Here is a 17,500-nt window from a genome sequence, read left to right as displayed (position 1 = left end):
CGCCACGCGCCGCCTCCTCGCGGGTTCAGCCGGGTTCACGTGACCGCGCACCGGCGTGACACCCGCGCGTGCACGATGGGCTTTGATTTAAGAACTAAACCAGGACTAAACCAGGTCTAAACCAGGTCTAAACCAGGACTAAACCAGGTCTAAACCAGGACTAAACCAGGACTAAACCAGGTCTAAACCAGAACTAAACCAGGACTAAACCAGGACTAAACCAGGTCTAAACCAGAACTAAACCAGGACTAAACCAGGATTAAACCAGGTCTAAACCAGGTCTACACCAGGACTAAACCAGGTCCAGACTGGTCTCTCTCACTGGAGTTATGTTCATACTCATACAGAATATTCGGAGCTAATACTTGTACTTCACAGCGTGTACTTCAGTACTTCAGAGTGTGTACTTCAGTACTTCAGAGTGTGTACTTCAGTACTTCAGAGTGTGTACTCTTCACTTGGGGCTGTGAGCTCCTGCTGCAGCCACAGACGCCCCGGGGCAGACTGACAGAAGTGAGGATGACAATCTGCACCATGGGCCCCTCCCAGACCAGGACCAGACCAGGACCAGGGACCAGGACCAGGACCAGACCAGGACCAGACCAGGACCAGGACCAGGACCAGGACCAGGACCAGGACCAGGACCAGACCAGACCAGACCAGGACCAGACCAGGACCAGGACCAGGACCAGGACCAGGACCAGGACCAGGACCAGACCAGGACCAGGACCAGACCAGGACCAGTCTGGATTCTTGTTGCTCGAGTTTTTTTCTTTCACCTTTAGATTCATGTTTTTGGATCATTCAGAATCTGAGCAAAACATCATGGTCCCTGTTCAGAGCGGGTACAGAGAGGCGGGTACAGAGAGGCGGGTACAGAGAGGCAGGGAGAGAGGCACAGAGAGGCACAGAGAGGCGGGTACAGAGAGACAGAGAGGAGGGTACAGAGAGGCGGGGCGGGTACAGAGAGGCGGGTACAGAGAGGCGGGTACAGAGAGGAGGGTACAGAGAGGCGGGTACAGAGAGGCGGGTACAGAGAGGCGGGCACAGAGAGGCGGGTACAGAGAGGCGGGTACAGAGAGGAGGGTACAGAGAGGAGGCGGGTACAGAGAGGCGGACAGAGAGGCGGTACAGAGAGGCGGGTACAGAGAGGAGGGTACAGAGAGGCAGAGAGTACACAGAGAGGCGGGTACAGAGAGGGGGTACAGAGAGGAGGTACAGAGAGGCAGAGAGGACAGGGAGAGGGTACAGAGAGGCGGGTACAGAGAGGAGGGTACAGAGAGAGGGAGCAGAGAGGCAGAGAGGCGGGTACAGAGAGGAGGGTACAGAGAGGCGGGTACAGAGAGGCGGGTACAGAGAGGCACAGAGGGCGTGGTGCGTTGGCACAGGTTTTCCTCCTGACCCAGGAGCGCCTGATGCCCGTCATGTTACTCTGTAGTATTTGCAGTTACACAACTCTCCCTGGCATCACCACCACCCCTGTGCCCACCCCCTGTGCCCGTCTCTCTGTGCCCGTCCCCCTGTGCCCATCCCCCTGTGCCCATCCCCCTGTGCCCATCCCCCTGTGCCCATCCCCCTGTGCCCCCTCCCTGTGCCCATCCTCTGTGCCCGTCCTCTGTGCCCGTCTCTCTGTGCCCATCCCCCTGTGCCCATCCCTCTGTGCCCATCCCCCTGTGCCCGTCCCCCTGTGCCCTCCCTCTGTGCCCCTGTGCCCCCCCCTGTGCCCGTCCCTCTGTGCCCATCCCTCTGTGCCCGTCCTCTGTGCCCATCCCCCTGTGCCCGTCCCTCTGTGCCTCATCCCCTGTGCCCATCCCCCTGTGCCCGTCCCCCTGTGCCATCCCTGTGCCCGTCTCTCTGTGCCCATCCCCCCTGTGCCCATCCCCTGTGCCCGTCTCTCTGTGCCCGTCTCTCTGTGCCCATCCCCCTGTGCCCATCCCTCTGTGCCCATCCCCCTGTGCCCGTCCCTCTGTGCCCGTCCCTCTGTGCCCGTCCCCCTGTGCCCGTCCCTCTGTGCCCGTCCCTCTGTGCCCGTCCCTCTGTGCCCGTCCCTCTGTGCCCGTCCCTCTGTGCCCGTCCCGTGCCCCCCTGTGCCCGTCCCGTCCCCCTGTGCCCATCCCTCTGTGCCCGTTCCCTCTGTGCCCATCCCCTGTGCCCGTCCCTGTGCCCATCCCTCTGTGCCCATCCCCCTGTGCCCGTCCCTCTGTGCCCGTCCCTCTGTGCCCGTCCCTCCCTGTGCCCGTCCCTCTGTCCCGTCCCCTGTGCCCGTCCCTCTGTGCCCATCCCTCTGTGCCCATCCCTCTGTGCCCTCTGTGCCCGTCCCCTGTGCCCTCTGTGCCCTCTGTGCCCATCCCCCTGTGCCCGTCCCCTGTGCCCCATCCCTCTGTGCCCGTCCCTCTGTGCCCGTCCCTCCTGTGCCCCCTCTGTGCCCGTCCCTCTGTGCCCATCCCCCTGTGCCCGTCCCTCTGTGCCCATCCCTCTGTGCCCGTCCCTCTGTGCCCATCCCTCTGTGCCCATCCCTCTGTGCCCGTCCTGGTGCCCGCTGACACTGGGCAGGTCAGACTCTGGTGTTGTTTCAGATTCGTGTTTCTGGAGTTTTTGGAGTTTGTAGAATTTGAATTTATACAAAATGTTTTTGTGCTTCTCAGAATTTAAAGAAAAAGTGACGCTCCTCATCAGGAGGTTGTGGGTTTGATTTCAGGTTTTGGTTTGATTCAGGTTGTGGTTTGATTCAGGAGGTTGTGGGTTTGATTCTTCAGGAGGTTGTGGGTTTGATTCTTCAGGAGGTTGTGGTTTGATTCTTCAGGAGGTTGTGATTGGAGGTTGTGGGTTTGATTCTGTTGGAGGTTGTGGGTTTGATTCTTCAGGAGGTTGTGGGTTTGATTCTTTGGAGGTTGTGGGTTTGATTCTCAGGAGGTTGTGGGTTTGATTCTTCAGGAGGTTGTGGGTTTGATTCTCAGTTGTGAGGTTGTGGGTTTGATTCTGTTGGAGGTTGTGGTTTGATTCCTCAGGAGGTTGTGGGTTTGATTCTTCAGGAGAGGTTGTGGGTTTGATTCTGTTGGAGGTTGTGGGTTGATTCCTCAGGAGGTTGTGGGTTTGATTCTTCAGGAGGTTGTGGGTTTGATTCTGTTGGAGGTTGTGGGTTTGATTCTTCAGGAGGTTGTGGGTTTGATTCTTCAGGAGGTTGTGGGTTTGATTCTGTTGGAGGTTGTGGGTTTGATTCTTCAGGAGGTTGTGGGTTTGATTCTTCAGGAGGTTGTGTGTTTGATTCTGTTGGAGGTTGTGGGTTTGATTCCTCAGGAGGTTGTGGGTTTGATTCCTCAGGAGGTTGTGGGTTTGATTCTTCAGGAGGTTGTGGGTTTGATTCTTCAGGAGGTTGTGTGTTTGATTCTGTTGGAGGTTGTGGGTTTGATTCCTCAGGAGGTTGTGGGTTTGATTCCTCAGGAGGTTGTGGGTTTGATTCTGTTGGAGGTTGTGGGTTTGATTCTGTTGGAGGTTGTGGGTTTGATTCTTCAGGAGGTTGTGGGTTTGATTCTGTTGGAGGTTGTGGGTTTGATTCCTCAGGAGGTTGTGGGTTTGATTCTTCAGGAGGTTGTGGGTTTGATTCCTCAGGAGGTTGTGGGTTTGATTCTGTTGGAGGTTGTGGGTTTGATTCTGTTGGAGGTTGTGGGTTTGATTCTTCAGGAGGTTGTGGGTTTGATTCTGTTGGAGGTTGTGGGTTTGATTCCTCAGGAGGTTGTGGGTTTGATTCTTCAGGAGGTTGTGGGTTTGATTCCTCAGGAGGTTGTGGGTTTGATTCCTCAGGAGGTTGTGGGTTTGATTCCTCAGGAGGTTGTGGGTTTGATTCCTCAGGAGGTTGTGGGTTTGATTCCTCAGGAGGTTGTGGGTTTGATTCTGGTTCTGTTGCTGGTCTCTGTCCGTGGTGCTGAAATCGACGGGTCTCATGTTGTAAACACGACTTCTGTCCGGAGCGTCGTCCTTGACTCTGCCTCACGTGCACGCTCACACACTCACGTGCACGCCCCTGCTGTGTGTGTGTGTGTGTGTGTGTGTGTGTCTGTTGTGCGTCTTTGTGCGTCTTTTTGCGCTCACACTGAGATTATTTTACAAATCTGTAAAACTCAAATCCACAAAGGTTTTTTCCCTTTTTTCCCCGATCAGTGACACCGGGAGGGCATCTGACACACACAGGGTCTGGGAGGGCATCTGACACACACAGGGTCTGGGAGGGCATCTGACACACACAGGGTCTGGGAGGGCATCTGACACACACAGGGTCTGGGAGGGCATCTGACACACACAGGGTCTGGGAGGGCATCTGACACACACAGGGTCTGGGAGGGCATCTGGGTCAGGGTGTGTTGTGTGGACAGGACAGTGTTTGTTCATCTGTCTGTGTCTCAGATTTCAGCGCGATCCTTTTATTTAGACTCTGGTCTGGTCTTTGGTCTGGTCTGGTCTTTGGTCTGGTCTTTGGTCTGGTCTGGTCTTTGGTCTGGTCTGGTCTTTGGTCTGGTCTTTGGTCTGGTCTGGTCTGGTCTGGTCTGGTCTGGTCTGGTCTGGTCTGGTCTGGTCTGGTCTTTGGTCTGGTCTGTCTGGTCTGGTCTTCTGGTCTGGTCTCTGGTCTTTGGTCTGGTCTCTGGTCTGGTCTGGTCTTTGGTCTGGTCTGGTCTCTGGTCTCTGGTCTTTGGTCTCTGGTCTGGTCTTTGGTCTGGTCTGGTCTGTTTTTTGGTCTGGTCTGGTCTGGTCTTTGGTCTGGTCTGGTCTGGTCTGGTCTGGTCTGGTCTTTGGTCTGGTCTCTGGTCTCTGGTCTGGTCTTTGGTCTGGTCTGGTCTGGTCTGGTCTGGTCTGGTCTGATCTGGTCTTTGGTCTGGTCTCTGGTCTCTGGTCTTTGGTCTCTGATCTTTGGTCTGGTCTGGTCTTTGGTCTGGTCCTTGGTCTGGTCTCTGGTCTTTGGTCTGGTCTGGTCTGGTCTTTGGTCTGGTCTTTGGTCTGGTCTGGTCTTTGGTCTGGTCTGGTCTCTGGTCTCTGGTCTTTGGTCTCTGGTCTGGTCTGGTCTGATTTTTGGTCTGGTCTGGTCTTTGGTCTGGTCTCTGGTCTGGTCTGGTCTGGTTGGTCTGGTCTTTGGTCTGGTCTTTGGTCTGGTCTTTGGTCTGGTCTGGTCTGGTCTGGTCTGGTCTTTGGTCTGGTCTTTGGTCTGGTCTTTGGTCTGGTCTGGTCTTTGGTCTGGTCTTTGGTCTGGTCTGGTCTGGTCTGGTCTTTGGTCTGGTCTTTGGTCTGGTCTGGTCTGGTCTGGTCTTTGGTCTGGTCTGGTCTGGTCTTTGGTCTGGTCTGGTCTGTCTGGTCTTTGGTCTGGTCTTTGGTCTGGTCTCTGGTTTTTGGTCTGGTCTTTGGTCTGGTCTGGTCTTTGGTCTGGTCTGGTCTGGTCTGGTCTGGTCTGGTCTGGTCTTTGGTCTTTGGTCTGGTTGGTCTGGTCTTTGGTCTGGTCTGGTCTGGTCTGTTGGTCTGGTCTGGTCTGGTCTGGTCTGGTCTCTGGTCTTTGGTCTGGTCTTTGGTCTGGTCTTTGGTCTGGTCTGGTCTGGTCTGGTCTTTGGTCTGGTCTGGTCTCTGGTCTTTGGTCTGGTCTGGTCTTCTGGTCTGGTCTGGTGGTCTGGTCTGGTCTGGTCTGGTTGGTCTGGTCTTTGGTCTGGTCTTTGGTCTGGTCTGGTCTGGTCTGGTCTGGTCTGGTCTGGTCTTTGGTCTGGTCTTGGTCTGGTCTTTGGTCTGGTCTGGTCTGGTCTGGTCTGGTCTGGTCTGGTCTGGTCTGGTCTGGTCTGGTCTGGTCTTTGGTCTGGTCTTTGGTCTGGTCTCTGGTCTGGTTGGTCTGGTCTGGTCTGGTCTGGTCTGGTCTGGTCTTTTTGGTCTGGTCTGGTCTGGTCTTTGGTCTGGTCTTTGGTCTGGTCTGGTCTGGTCTGGTCTGGTCTGGTCTGGTCTGGTCTGGTCTGGTCTGGTCTTCTGGTCTTTGGTCTGGTCTGGTCTGGTCTGGTCTCTGGTCTGGTCTTTGGTCTGGTCTGGTCTTTGGTCTGGTCTTTGGTCTGGTCTGGTCTTTGGTCTGGTCTTTGGTCTTTGGTCTGGTCTGGTCTGGTCTGGTCTGGTCTGGTCTTTGGTCTTTGGTCTTCTGGTCTGGTCTTTGGTCTGGTCTGGTCTGGTCTGGTTGGTCTGGTCTGGTCTGGTCTTTGGTCTGGTCTCTGGTCTTCTGGTCTGGTCTTTGGTCTGGTCTTTGGTCTGGTTGGTCTGGTCTTTGGTCTGGTCTGGTCTGGTCTGGTCTGGTCTGGTCTTTGGTCTTCTCTGGTCTGGTCTTTGGTCTGGTCTGGTCTTTGGTCTGGTCTGGTTGGTCTGGTCTTTGGTCTGGTCTGGTCTCTGGTCTGGTCTGGTCTGGTCTTTGGTCTGGTTGGTCTGGTCTTTGGTCTCTGGTCTGGTCTGGTCTCTGGTCTGGTCTGGTCTGGTCTTTGGTCTGGTCTTTGGTCTTGGTGGTCTGGTCTGGTCTGGTCTTTGGTCTGGTCTGGTCTGGTCTGGTCTTTGGTCTGGTCTTTGGTCTGGTCTTTGGTCTGGTCTGGTCTTTGGTCTGGTCTGGTCTTTGGTCTGGTCTTTGGTCTGGTCTGGTCTTTTCTCTGGTCTGGTCTTTGGTCTGGTCTTTGTGGTCTGGTCTGGTCTTGGTCTGGTCTGGTCTGGTCTGGTCTTTGGTCTGGTCTTTGGTCTGGTCTGGTCTGGTCTGGTCTGGTCTTGGTCTGGTCTGGTCTGGTCTGGTCTGGTCTGGTCTTTGGTCTGGTCTGGTCTGGTCTGGTTGGTCTTTGGTCTTTCTGGTCTGGTCTGGTCTGGTCTTTTGGTCTGGTCTGGTCTGGTCTGGTCTGGTCTGGTCTCTGGTCTGGTCTTTGGTCTGGTCTTTGGTCTGGTCTTTGGTCTGGTCTGGTCTTTGGTCTGGTCTGGTCTGGTCTGGTCTTTGGTCTTTGGTCTGGTCTTTGGTCTGGTCTGTCTGGTCTTGGTCTTTGGTCTGGTCTGGTCTGGTCTGGTCTGGTCTGGTTGGTTGGTCTGGTCTTTGGTCTGGTCTTTGGTCTTTGGTCTGGTCTTCTGGTCTGGTCTGGTCTGGTCTGGTCTCTTGGTCTGGTCTGGTCTGGTCTGGTTGGTCTGGTCTTTGGTCTGGTCTGGTCTGGTCTCTGGTCTTTGGTCTGTCTGGTCTTTGGTCTGGTCTTTGGTCTGGTCTGGTCTTCTGGTCTGGTCTGGTCTGGTCTGGTCTGGTCTGGTCTGGTCTTTCTGGTCTGGTCTGGTCTTTGGTCTGGTCTCTGGTCTGGTCTGGTCTGGTCTGGTCTGGTCTTTGGTCTGGTCTTTGGTCTGGTCTTTGGTCTGGTCTGGTCTGGTCTGGTTGGTCTGGTCTTTGGTCTGGTCTCTGGTCTGGTCTTTGGTTTGGTCTGGTCTTTGGTCTGGTCTCTGGTCTCTGGTCTGGTCTCTCGTCTGTGGTCTTTGGTCTTTGGTCAGATTTCAAAATAAAAACCTGATGTGGTTTTATTGTGAAAAGATCCTCCTCTTCACTCACACTTATGTAACGCACATTAGTCACAGAAATAAGACTCAAAAACAAGACTAGACCAAGTCTGAACCAGATCTGAACCAGGTCTATGGTTTATTTTTATAACCAGGTTTATTTTTATTTTAATTCTTGATAAAAGTCCCAAAGTTTTGCTCCAGAGTTCAGCGTCTGAAGAAGAAAAGTTTACAATGAGAAGCTCGTTCTCCGTGTTCTAGAGGTTTAACTGTTCTCCTCAGATGTTTCTCCGTCTGTTCTTCTGCTTCAGACCTGAGAACAGGTTTAGATCATTTGTCCTCGTCTGGATTTTTTTCTTAACTTTGTGTTTAAACCCCTAATGAAGTGTTCTTTTTTTTTTTTTCAACACAAATCTGCTGCTGGACTCGTGTCGTGTGGCTCTAAGAAAAACTACTGGACCAGAAATAAACATGAAAAAAAAAAAAACTCACACAAACATGTAAAGACTTTTTGGACAGAAAAATGTTTAATTTCAGGTCTTAGCTGCAAAAGTGCAAAATATCAAAATCAAAACTCAAAAATCTCCTTATTGTTTCAAAACAAAAATAAAAAAAGGTCAATGTCCCCATGACTTGACTGGTGCAGGTCGTGGAAACAGCTGGAGTCAGGTCCAGGTCACAGAGGCTGTGTTCAGATGCACCTGAAGTGACCCAAATCTGATTTTTTGTCTCTGTGTTCCTGTATTTGATCTTTTAATGAACCACACAGATGTGATGTTTTCACACTTGGATCTGTGCTCCTGAAACTGATCCATATCTGATCTTTAACATGTGACTTGAGTGTGAACAGTCAGGTCACATTCATCCACCTACACGTCATCAACAAGACACAAACGTCACTATTCTGCACTGAAGTAGAGAAAACTGTTCATGATCCATGTGACTGAAGTGAAGCACATCTCCACTCTTGGCTCCGTCTCCACATCCACACGTTCCTTTCAACGGACTGAACCACAAAACTAGGGACCATATTTCCGTTTGTGAAAACCAGGACTAATCTTGGATTTAAGAGAGAAAACGCCGAGCAGTTTGACCACAAAGCGCGATCGGGCAATTGCGGCGTTCTGTTTTAGTCCGAGTTCAGTCGTGGATTAGTCCTCCTCTTCAGTCCTGGAATCAGTCCTGGTTTAGTCCTGGTTTAGTCTTGGTTCAGTCTGTGGTGTAGGCAGCTCAAAAGTTTGATATAATCTCTGGTTAACGGGCAGGTGCGGTCCTGTCCTGGCGGATGCGGTCCTGTCCTGGCGGGTGTGGTCCTGTCCTGGCGGGTGCGGTCCTGTACTGGCAGGTGTGGTCCTGTCCTGGCAGGTGTGGTCCTGTACTGGACTCTACTCTGTCGGCTCCATTATGGAATAAATGAATGTTCAGTTTGTTACATAAAGAAGGAGGAAAATAACAAAAGGACGACAGCAGCAACAAGTTTGAAGAAGGAAGTAAAAAGTGTTGCACCTGTCGATCCTGTCGGAGAAAAGTGTATAAAGTTTGTGTTGAGGTTTTACAGACTTAAAACAGATAGAATAATTGTAAAATATAAAGTTGATACTTCGTGGATTTCAACTATCGCAGGTTATTTTTAGAACATAACCCCCACGATAAACGAGGGACACTGAACTCTCACCTCAACCTGTGCACATGGACTCACACTTGTCCCGACCGGGACGGAAAACTGACAATTTCTTGTCCAAGTCGTTGTTAAATGTTCTTTTGTGTTTCAGTGTGTTTCAGACTGACCGACTGTTTGTGTCTCGCTCCTTCTGAGTCACAGACGAGAGACGCTCAGTTTAATGTCCCCAATGAACGGAAATGAAAACCTGGACATTTGCATCACTTTAAAAAAAAAAACGGATGCCCCAGACAGGACGCAAAATACAGCCATGTCTGGGGAAAAACGGACGTTTGGTCGCACTACACAAAACACCACCACCAAAAACCTGGTCCTTCTCCTTCTCAATCTCCTCCTTAAAACAAGTCAGTTGTTCATGTTGTGGCTCCGGTACGAGAGGAACTTTAAAATCTCCAGGTGCTCGATGCTGCGTCCATGTTTGTTCAACTTGTGTAAACACAGAGACGCTCGCTGCGGTTGACGTCGTCGTGTCTCCAGTGTCACATGTGGGACACTTTTGGACCGTTTAATGTTCACACTGGAGTCACATACAAGTCACATTTAACTGGAAATGTGAACGACCTCGAAAAAACATCAGATTTCACAAAAAAATCTGAATTGAGCGTTAAACCTGCAGACTGAACGGAGACAGAGCCACATCACTTCTGTGTTTCCATGAGTTTATTACATTTGGATTTGGACATTTGGACTCAAATAAACCTGAACATAAAAACAGCAAAGGACCGAGACGTGTCATTTGTTCATTTATGTGAGAATCTGCACTTGGAGTTTGGACTTTTTCACTTGTTCTGACACAGACGCTCAGAACTAGAGCCTGACTGATATATCGGTTGGCCGATATTATCGGCCGATATGGGCACCTGGAGGCATATCGGCTATTGGTCGATATGTTTGCTGATAGGGGCCGATATTTCACGTGGGCATGTGATATGTCGTTAAAAATCTTAGACTCTCTACATTCTGTTCATTTAATCCAGTTCACAGACAGATAAATGTCCAAATATGTGACTCCACATCAGTATTTATCTGCGGAGTCATTTGTCTGTGTGTGTGCGTGTTTGTGTGTGTGTGTGTGTGTGTGTGTGTGTCCGTACTGTCCCTGAACACACCACAGAGTCACGTCACACACGTGTGTTTGTTTACACTCACACACAGATCAAACACTGAGATTATTTTCTTTTTACGGACAATCAGTTTGAGTCTGGATTAAAAGGACATTTATTAGTTCAGACTTGTGATGTGGGAGGAGCCTGTGTGATGTGGGAGGAGCCTGTGTGATGTGGGAGGAGCCTGTGTGATGTGGGAGGAGCCTGTGTGAGGCTGAGTGTTGAAGCATGTCGACTTTGAAGCTAGTTTTGGTCATTTGTTATGGCTTAGCTGCTGCACATAAACAGGCTGTTTTCTGTTGGTCTGTTGTAAAGTGACTGTATTGGTCGTATATTTGTGACTGGAGCTGCATTGTGTAAATGAGCTGTGAACAGACGTGTGAATTATGACATTTGCACATATAATTAATTACCACGGTGCGCAGCATTTACGGCTAAAGGCTAATAGCGCTAGTTATGGGTCGGTCGCGAATGAAATGGCTCTTCGATCCGACTCTTTGAAGCGAACGACGGGAGCCTGATCCTTATTAGGAGCCGTGTTTTCTTTTTCTCACTTTTTTTCTCTTCACGCCGCCTGCAGACTCGTGGTTTGACAGCGGCAGCGGCTGAAAACGAAACTTTGAGAAATTTGTGTGTACATAGGATAAAAAAAAACTTGAATATTTGGCTGTAGTTTAGTATAAAATAAATAAACCAGGACTAATCTTGGGCACGAGATAGAGACCGAGTCCCGACACTCAGTCCTGGTTCAGTTCTGGTTTAGTCCTGTTTTACACGTGGTCTAGATCTCTTTTAGTCCTGGTTTAGTCCTTTTTCAGTCCTGGTTTAGACCTGGTTCAGTCCTGGTTCAGTTCTGGTTTAGACCTGGTTTAGACCTGGTTTAGTCCTTTTTCAGTCCTGGTTTAGACCTGGTTCAGTCCTGATTCAGTCCTGCTTTAGACCTGCTTTAGTCCTGCTTGCAACAAAACAATCTGAAGAGCCACTTGGGAGCCAAAAGAACCAGCAGCTTTTAGTGAGCCGAGCCAAAAGAGCCGGTTCTCTAAAAAGAACTGGAATAAACATCACTAGTGTCTAGAATGTGATGCAAAAATGCCATTAAACCAACCTACTGTCTGTAAATATGATGTAAAGAGTCAGAAGAACAATAAATGTTTCCTAAATAAACCCAATTTAAAATCCACCAGAGACAAACCTAAGTTTTTTAAACAATTCAACATTTACAGTGAATTTTTACATCACTAAATATATCGGTGATTATATCGGCAGCTCCAACTCCCATTATATCGGTTTCATATCGGCCACAGCAAAATCCATATCGGTCAGACTCTACTCAGAACGTCGACCGTTTAGACTCGACACACTCTGGTAAAGTTTGGTCCAATCAAAACGGACGGAGCCACTGACTCTGGACCAAAACAAAACTCCTGCTGGACACTCGTTTTCCCGACGTCGTCGCAGCGAGAGACGCAGGAGAAGAAATAAATCTGACGGGAAAAAAAACACGACTGTCACATTTTCAGGGGAAAAGTCGGGTTTCGGGTTTTTTGAAAGTTCTGCGCGGGTCTGTAAACGTTTTTCCGGTTTTCGTGTTCGATCTCGTCGGGCTGTAAAAGGTTAATGTTGATGTTTGACCCCTGTGACCCCTGTGACTCTCTGACCTCTGACCCCTGTGACTCTCTGACCTCTGACCCCTGTGACTCTCTGACCTCTGACCCCTGTGACTCTCTGACCTCTGACCCCTGTGACTCTCTGACCTCTGACCCTGTCTCTGTTTCAGGCGAAGGACAGCGATGATGACGAGGAGGTGGTGCAGGTCGACAGGGACCACTTCATGGACGAGTTCTTCGAGCAGGTCAGTCACATGACCCCGACGTGACCCCGACGTGACCCCTGCACATTTAACACCAGAAAACACTCTGTTCCACCCTGTGATGTCATCATGTGGTGATGCTCCACTGTGTTTTTAAACTCCACACACCTTCACTAGAATCATGTGGATCATTTCAGTCGTGGAGTTTTGATCTCGACTGAACTAAAGAGAAAAGGAGCTGAGAACTTGATGACATCACAAGGTGGAACAGAGCGTTTGGAGGTTTGCAGATGTAACAGACTCAGAATAAACAAACAAACAAACAAACAAACACAAGGAACAGCTCTGAGTGTGAAAACAACAACACAACAACACAACAACAGAACAACACAACAACACAACAACACAACAACAGAACAACAGAACAACACAACAACACAACAACACAACATGGGTTAAATCTGAGAGTTTGCAGGGTTCTGTTGGTTCTGTCGGTTCTGTTGGTTCTGTCGGTTCTGTTGGTTCAGTTGGTTCTGTCGGAGGGTTCGTTTAGGGCGGGTTCAGGGGTCAAAGGTCAGAGAGGGGTGAGGGTTTTCCACACAAACTGACCTGGAGTCAGAGTCGGTGGAGTCAGAGTCTGTAGAGTCAGAGTCTGTAGAGTCAGAGTCGATGGAGTCAGAGTCGGTGGAGTCAGAGTCTGTAAAGTCGGAGTCGGTGGAGTCAGAGTCGGTGGAGTCAGAGTCGATGGAGTCAGAGTCGGTGGAGTCAGAGTCGGTGGAGTCAGAGTCTGTGGAGTCAGAGTCGGTGGAGTCAGAGTTGGTGGAGTCAGAGTTGGTGGAGTCAGAGTTGGTGGAGTCAGAGTCGGTGGAGTCAGAGTCTGTGGAGTCAGAGTCGGTGGAGTCGGAGTCTGTAGAGTCAGAGTCTGTGGAGTCTGTGGAGTCGGTGGAGTCGGAGTCGGAGGAGTCGGAGTCGGTGGAGTCGGTGGAGTCGGAGTCGGAGGAGTCGGAGTCGGTGGAGTCGGAGTCGGTGAAGTCGGAGTTGGTGGAGTCGGAGTCTGTAGAGTCAGAGTCTGTGGAGTCAGAGTCTGTGGAGTCGGTGTCGGTGGAGTCGGAGTCGGTGGAGTCAGAGTTGGTGAAGTCGGAGTCTGTAGAGTCAGAGTCGGTGGAGTCGGAGTTGGTGGAGTCGGAGTCGGTGGAGTCGGAGTCGGTGGAGTCGGAGGAGTCAGTGGAGTCAGAGTCTGTGGAGTCGGTGGAGTCAGAGTCGGTGGAGTCGGTGGAGTCAGAGTCTGTGGAGTCAGAGTCTGTGGAGTCGGTGGAGTCAGAGTCGGTGGAGTCGGTGGAGTCAGAGTCTGTGGAGTCGGAGTCTGTAGAGTCAGAGTCTGTGGAGTCAGAGTCTGTGGAGTCGGAGTCGGTGGAGTCGGAGTCGGTGGAGTCGGAGTCGGTGGAGTCGGAGTCGGAGTCGGTGGAGTCGGTGGAGTCAGAGTCTGTGGAGTCAGAGTCTGTGGAGTCGGAGTCTGTGGAGTCAGAGTCTGTGGAGTCGGAGTCTGTAGAGTCAGAGTCGGTGGAGTCAGAGTCGGTGGAGTCGGAGTCGGTGGAGTCGGTGGAGTCAGAGTCGGTGGAGTCAGAGTCGGTGGAGTCGGAGTCTGTAGAGTCAGAGTCGGTGGAGTCGGAGTCGGTGGAGTCGAAGGAGTCAGAGTCGGTGGAGTCGGAGTCGGTGGAGTCGGAGTCGGTGGAGTCAGAGTCGGTGGAGTCAGAGTTGGTGGAGTTTGGTGTCGACCGTGAACATTTCCACATCTTCATTTAAACAAACAAGAAACACGAGCCACGACCTTTGACCCACGACCCCAACACCAGACAGCACAGGGGTCAAGGGTCAGGGGTCACAAACACTCCTGACACAAACACTCAACAGCACTACAGTACTACAGTACTACAGTACTGTAGTAGTGTGTGTGTTTCAGGTGGAGGGGATCAGGGGCTGTATAGACTCAACAGTATTTGTACTGTAGTACTAGTACTTGTAGTACTTGTAGTACTGTGTGTTTCAGGTGGAGGAGATCAGGGGCTGTATAGAGAAACTGTCTGAGGACGTGGAGCAGGTGAAGAAGCAGCACAGTGCCATCCTCGCTGCACCCAACCCCGACGAGAGTGAGTACTACTATTACTACTACTACTACTACTACTACTACTACTACTACTACTACTACTACTACTACTACTACTACTACTACTACTACTACTGCTACTACTACTACTACTACTACTACTACTACTACTACTACTACTACTACTGCTACTACTACTACTACTACTACTACTACTACTACTACTACTACTACTACTACTACTACTACTACTACTACTACTACTACTACTACTACTACTACTACTACTACTACTACTACTACTACTACTACTACTACTACTACTACTACTACTACTACTACTACTACTACTACTACTACTACTGCTACTACTACTACTACTACTACGCTACTACTACTACTACTACTACTACTACTACTGCTACTACTACTACTGCTACTACTACTACTACTACTACTACTACTACTACTACTACTACTACTACTACTACTACTACTACTACTACTACTACTACTACTACTGCTACTACTGCTACTACTACTGCTACTACTACTACTACTACTACTACTACTACTACTACTACTACTACTACTACTACTACTACTACTACTACTACTACTACTACTACTACTACTGCTACTACTACTACTGCTACTACTACTGCTACTACTACTACTGCTACTACTACTACTACTACTACTACTACTACTACTACTACTACTAGCTACTACTACTGCTACTACTACTACTACTACTACTACTACTACTGCTACTACTACTACTACTACTACTACTACTACTACTACTACTACTGCTACTACTACTACTACTACTACTACTACTACTACTACTACTACTACTACTACTACTACTACTACTACTACTACTACTACTACTACTACTACTACTACTACTACTACTACTGCTGCTACTACTGCTACTACTACTACTACTACTACTACTACTACTACTACTACTGCTACTACTACTACTACTACTACTACTACTACTACTACTACTACTGCTACTACTACTACTACTACTACTACTACTACTACTACTACTACTACTACTACTGCTACTACTACTACACTGCTACTACTACTACTACTACTACTACTACTACTACTACTACTGCTACTACTACTACTACTACTACTACTACTACTACTACTACTACTACTACTACTGGCTACTACTACTACTACTACTACTACTACTACTACTGGCTACTACTGCTACTACTACTACTACTACTACTACTACTACTACTACTGCTACTACTACTACTACTACTATGGTACTACTACTACTACTACTACTACTACTACTACTACTACTACTACTACTACTACTACTGGTACTACTACTACTACTGCTACTACTACTACTACTACTACTACTACTACTACTACTACTACTACTACTGCTACTACTACTACTACTACTACTACTGCTACTACTACTACTACTACTACTACTACTACTACTACTACTACTACTACTACTACTACTACTACTACTACTACTGTACTACTACTACTACTACTACGCTACTACTACTACTACTACTACTGCTGCTACTAACTACTACTACTACTACTACTACTACTACTACTACTGCAAATACTACTACTACTACTACTACTACTACTACTACTGCTACTACTACTAACTACTACTACTACTACTACTACTGCTACTACTACTACTACTACTACTACTACTACTGCACTACTACTACTACTACTACTACTACTACTACTACTGCAACTACTACTACTACTACTACTACTACTGCTACTACTACTACTACTACTACTGCAAACTACTACTGCTACTACTACTACTACTGCAAATACTACTACTACTACTGCAAATACTACTACTACTACTACTACTGCAAATACTACTACTACTACTGCAAATACTGCTAGTACTGCTACTACAACTGCAAATACTACTACTACTACTTGTGCAAATACTACTACTACTACTGCAAATACTACTACTACTACTGCAAATACTACTACTACTACTACTACTACTACTACTACTACTACTGCAAATACTCCTACTACTACTACTACTACTACTACTGCTACTACTACTACTACTGCAAATACTACTACTACTACTACAACTCCTACTGTACTACTACTACTGCAAATGCGGCAAATACTACTATTACTGCTACTGTATTTGTGTGTCTGTGGGTGTATCTGTATCTGTGTGTGTGTGTATCTGTGTGTATCTTTGTGTATCTGTGTGTATGTGTGTGTATCTTTGTGTATCTGTGTGTATCTGTGTGTTTGTGCGTTAAAGCTTCACTCTGGACTTTTGCATGTCGCTGTTGCTGTGGACGCTGCATGCTCCCGTTTTCAGTTTATCCAGTGATGTCACTGTTACATGTGAAGCCCCGCCCCCTGCATGCTCGAAGCCCCGCCCCCTGCATGAGGTAAGAGCTGATTGGTGGTTGGGTGTTGTTCCTGTGACATCATTAGACCCCCCAGTGTCTGAGCTCCTCCCGGGTCCCACTGTTCCTCATCACAAACACCAAGAACTCTGACATGTACGAGTCTGTACGAGGCTCCACCCACAAGCCTACATCACTCATACTCCTACTGTACGAGTCTGTACGAGGCCCCGCCCCCATGCTCCCACAGTACGAGTCTGTACGAGGCTCCGCCCACATGCTCCCACACAACAATTCTCCATAAATCTACAAAAACACAACACAAAGCTGAACACAACTGGACAAACCTGATGTTTCATTAGTGTGACGCACAACGAGTGTGATGTAGTGCTCGTAGTAGTATTGTAGGAGTATTGGCAGTACTAGCCATAATAATATTAGTAGTGGTAGTATTCGTAGTATTTCTAGTCGTATTTCCAGTATTATTTGTAGTATTCATAGTAGCATTTGTGGTAGTATTTGTAATATTTGTAGTATTATTTGTAGTATTTGTAATAGTATTCATAATAGTATTTGTAGTATTATTTGTAGTATTTGTAGTAGTATTTGTAGTATTCATAGTAGTATTTGTAGTATTATTTGTAGTAGTATTTGTAGTATTTGTATCCGGAGGCGAGTGTGGAGTTAAATCTGAATGAGTCTGAACGTCTCAGAGGAAATGAAGCTTCACTACATTTCCCATCATGCATTATTCACATCAGATCTGACCCAGAATCAGCTGCAGCTGCACAACACACACACACATACATACACACACATACATACACACACACACACGTACACACACACACATACACACACACACAC

General features: G+C 48.7%; 1 protein-coding gene across 1 annotated transcript in view; it reads left to right on the top strand.

The window, feature by feature from the left end:
- The window catches only part of stx1b (syntaxin 1B), a 31,564-nt gene that overhangs the window by 1,037 nt on the left and 13,027 nt on the right, over positions 1–17,500 (top strand). Inside the window, exons 2-3 of the mRNA XM_055152503.1 lie at positions 12,080–12,154; positions 14,160–14,259. Of these exons, the coding sequence (XP_055008478.1) occupies positions 12,080–12,154; positions 14,160–14,259 (175 nt within the window). The remainder of the gene's footprint in view (positions 1–12,079; positions 12,155–14,159; positions 14,260–17,500) is intronic.

This window comes from Boleophthalmus pectinirostris, unplaced genomic scaffold (assembly GCF_026225935.1).
Source record: "Boleophthalmus pectinirostris isolate CB_2022bp ecotype Guang Dong unplaced genomic scaffold, ASM2622593v1 HiC_scaffold_17, whole genome shotgun sequence".
NCBI lineage: Eukaryota > Metazoa > Chordata > Actinopteri > Gobiiformes > Gobiidae > Boleophthalmus > Boleophthalmus pectinirostris.
Note: the sequence above shows the minus strand (reverse complement) of the source record. Positions and strands in the feature narration are given on the sequence as shown.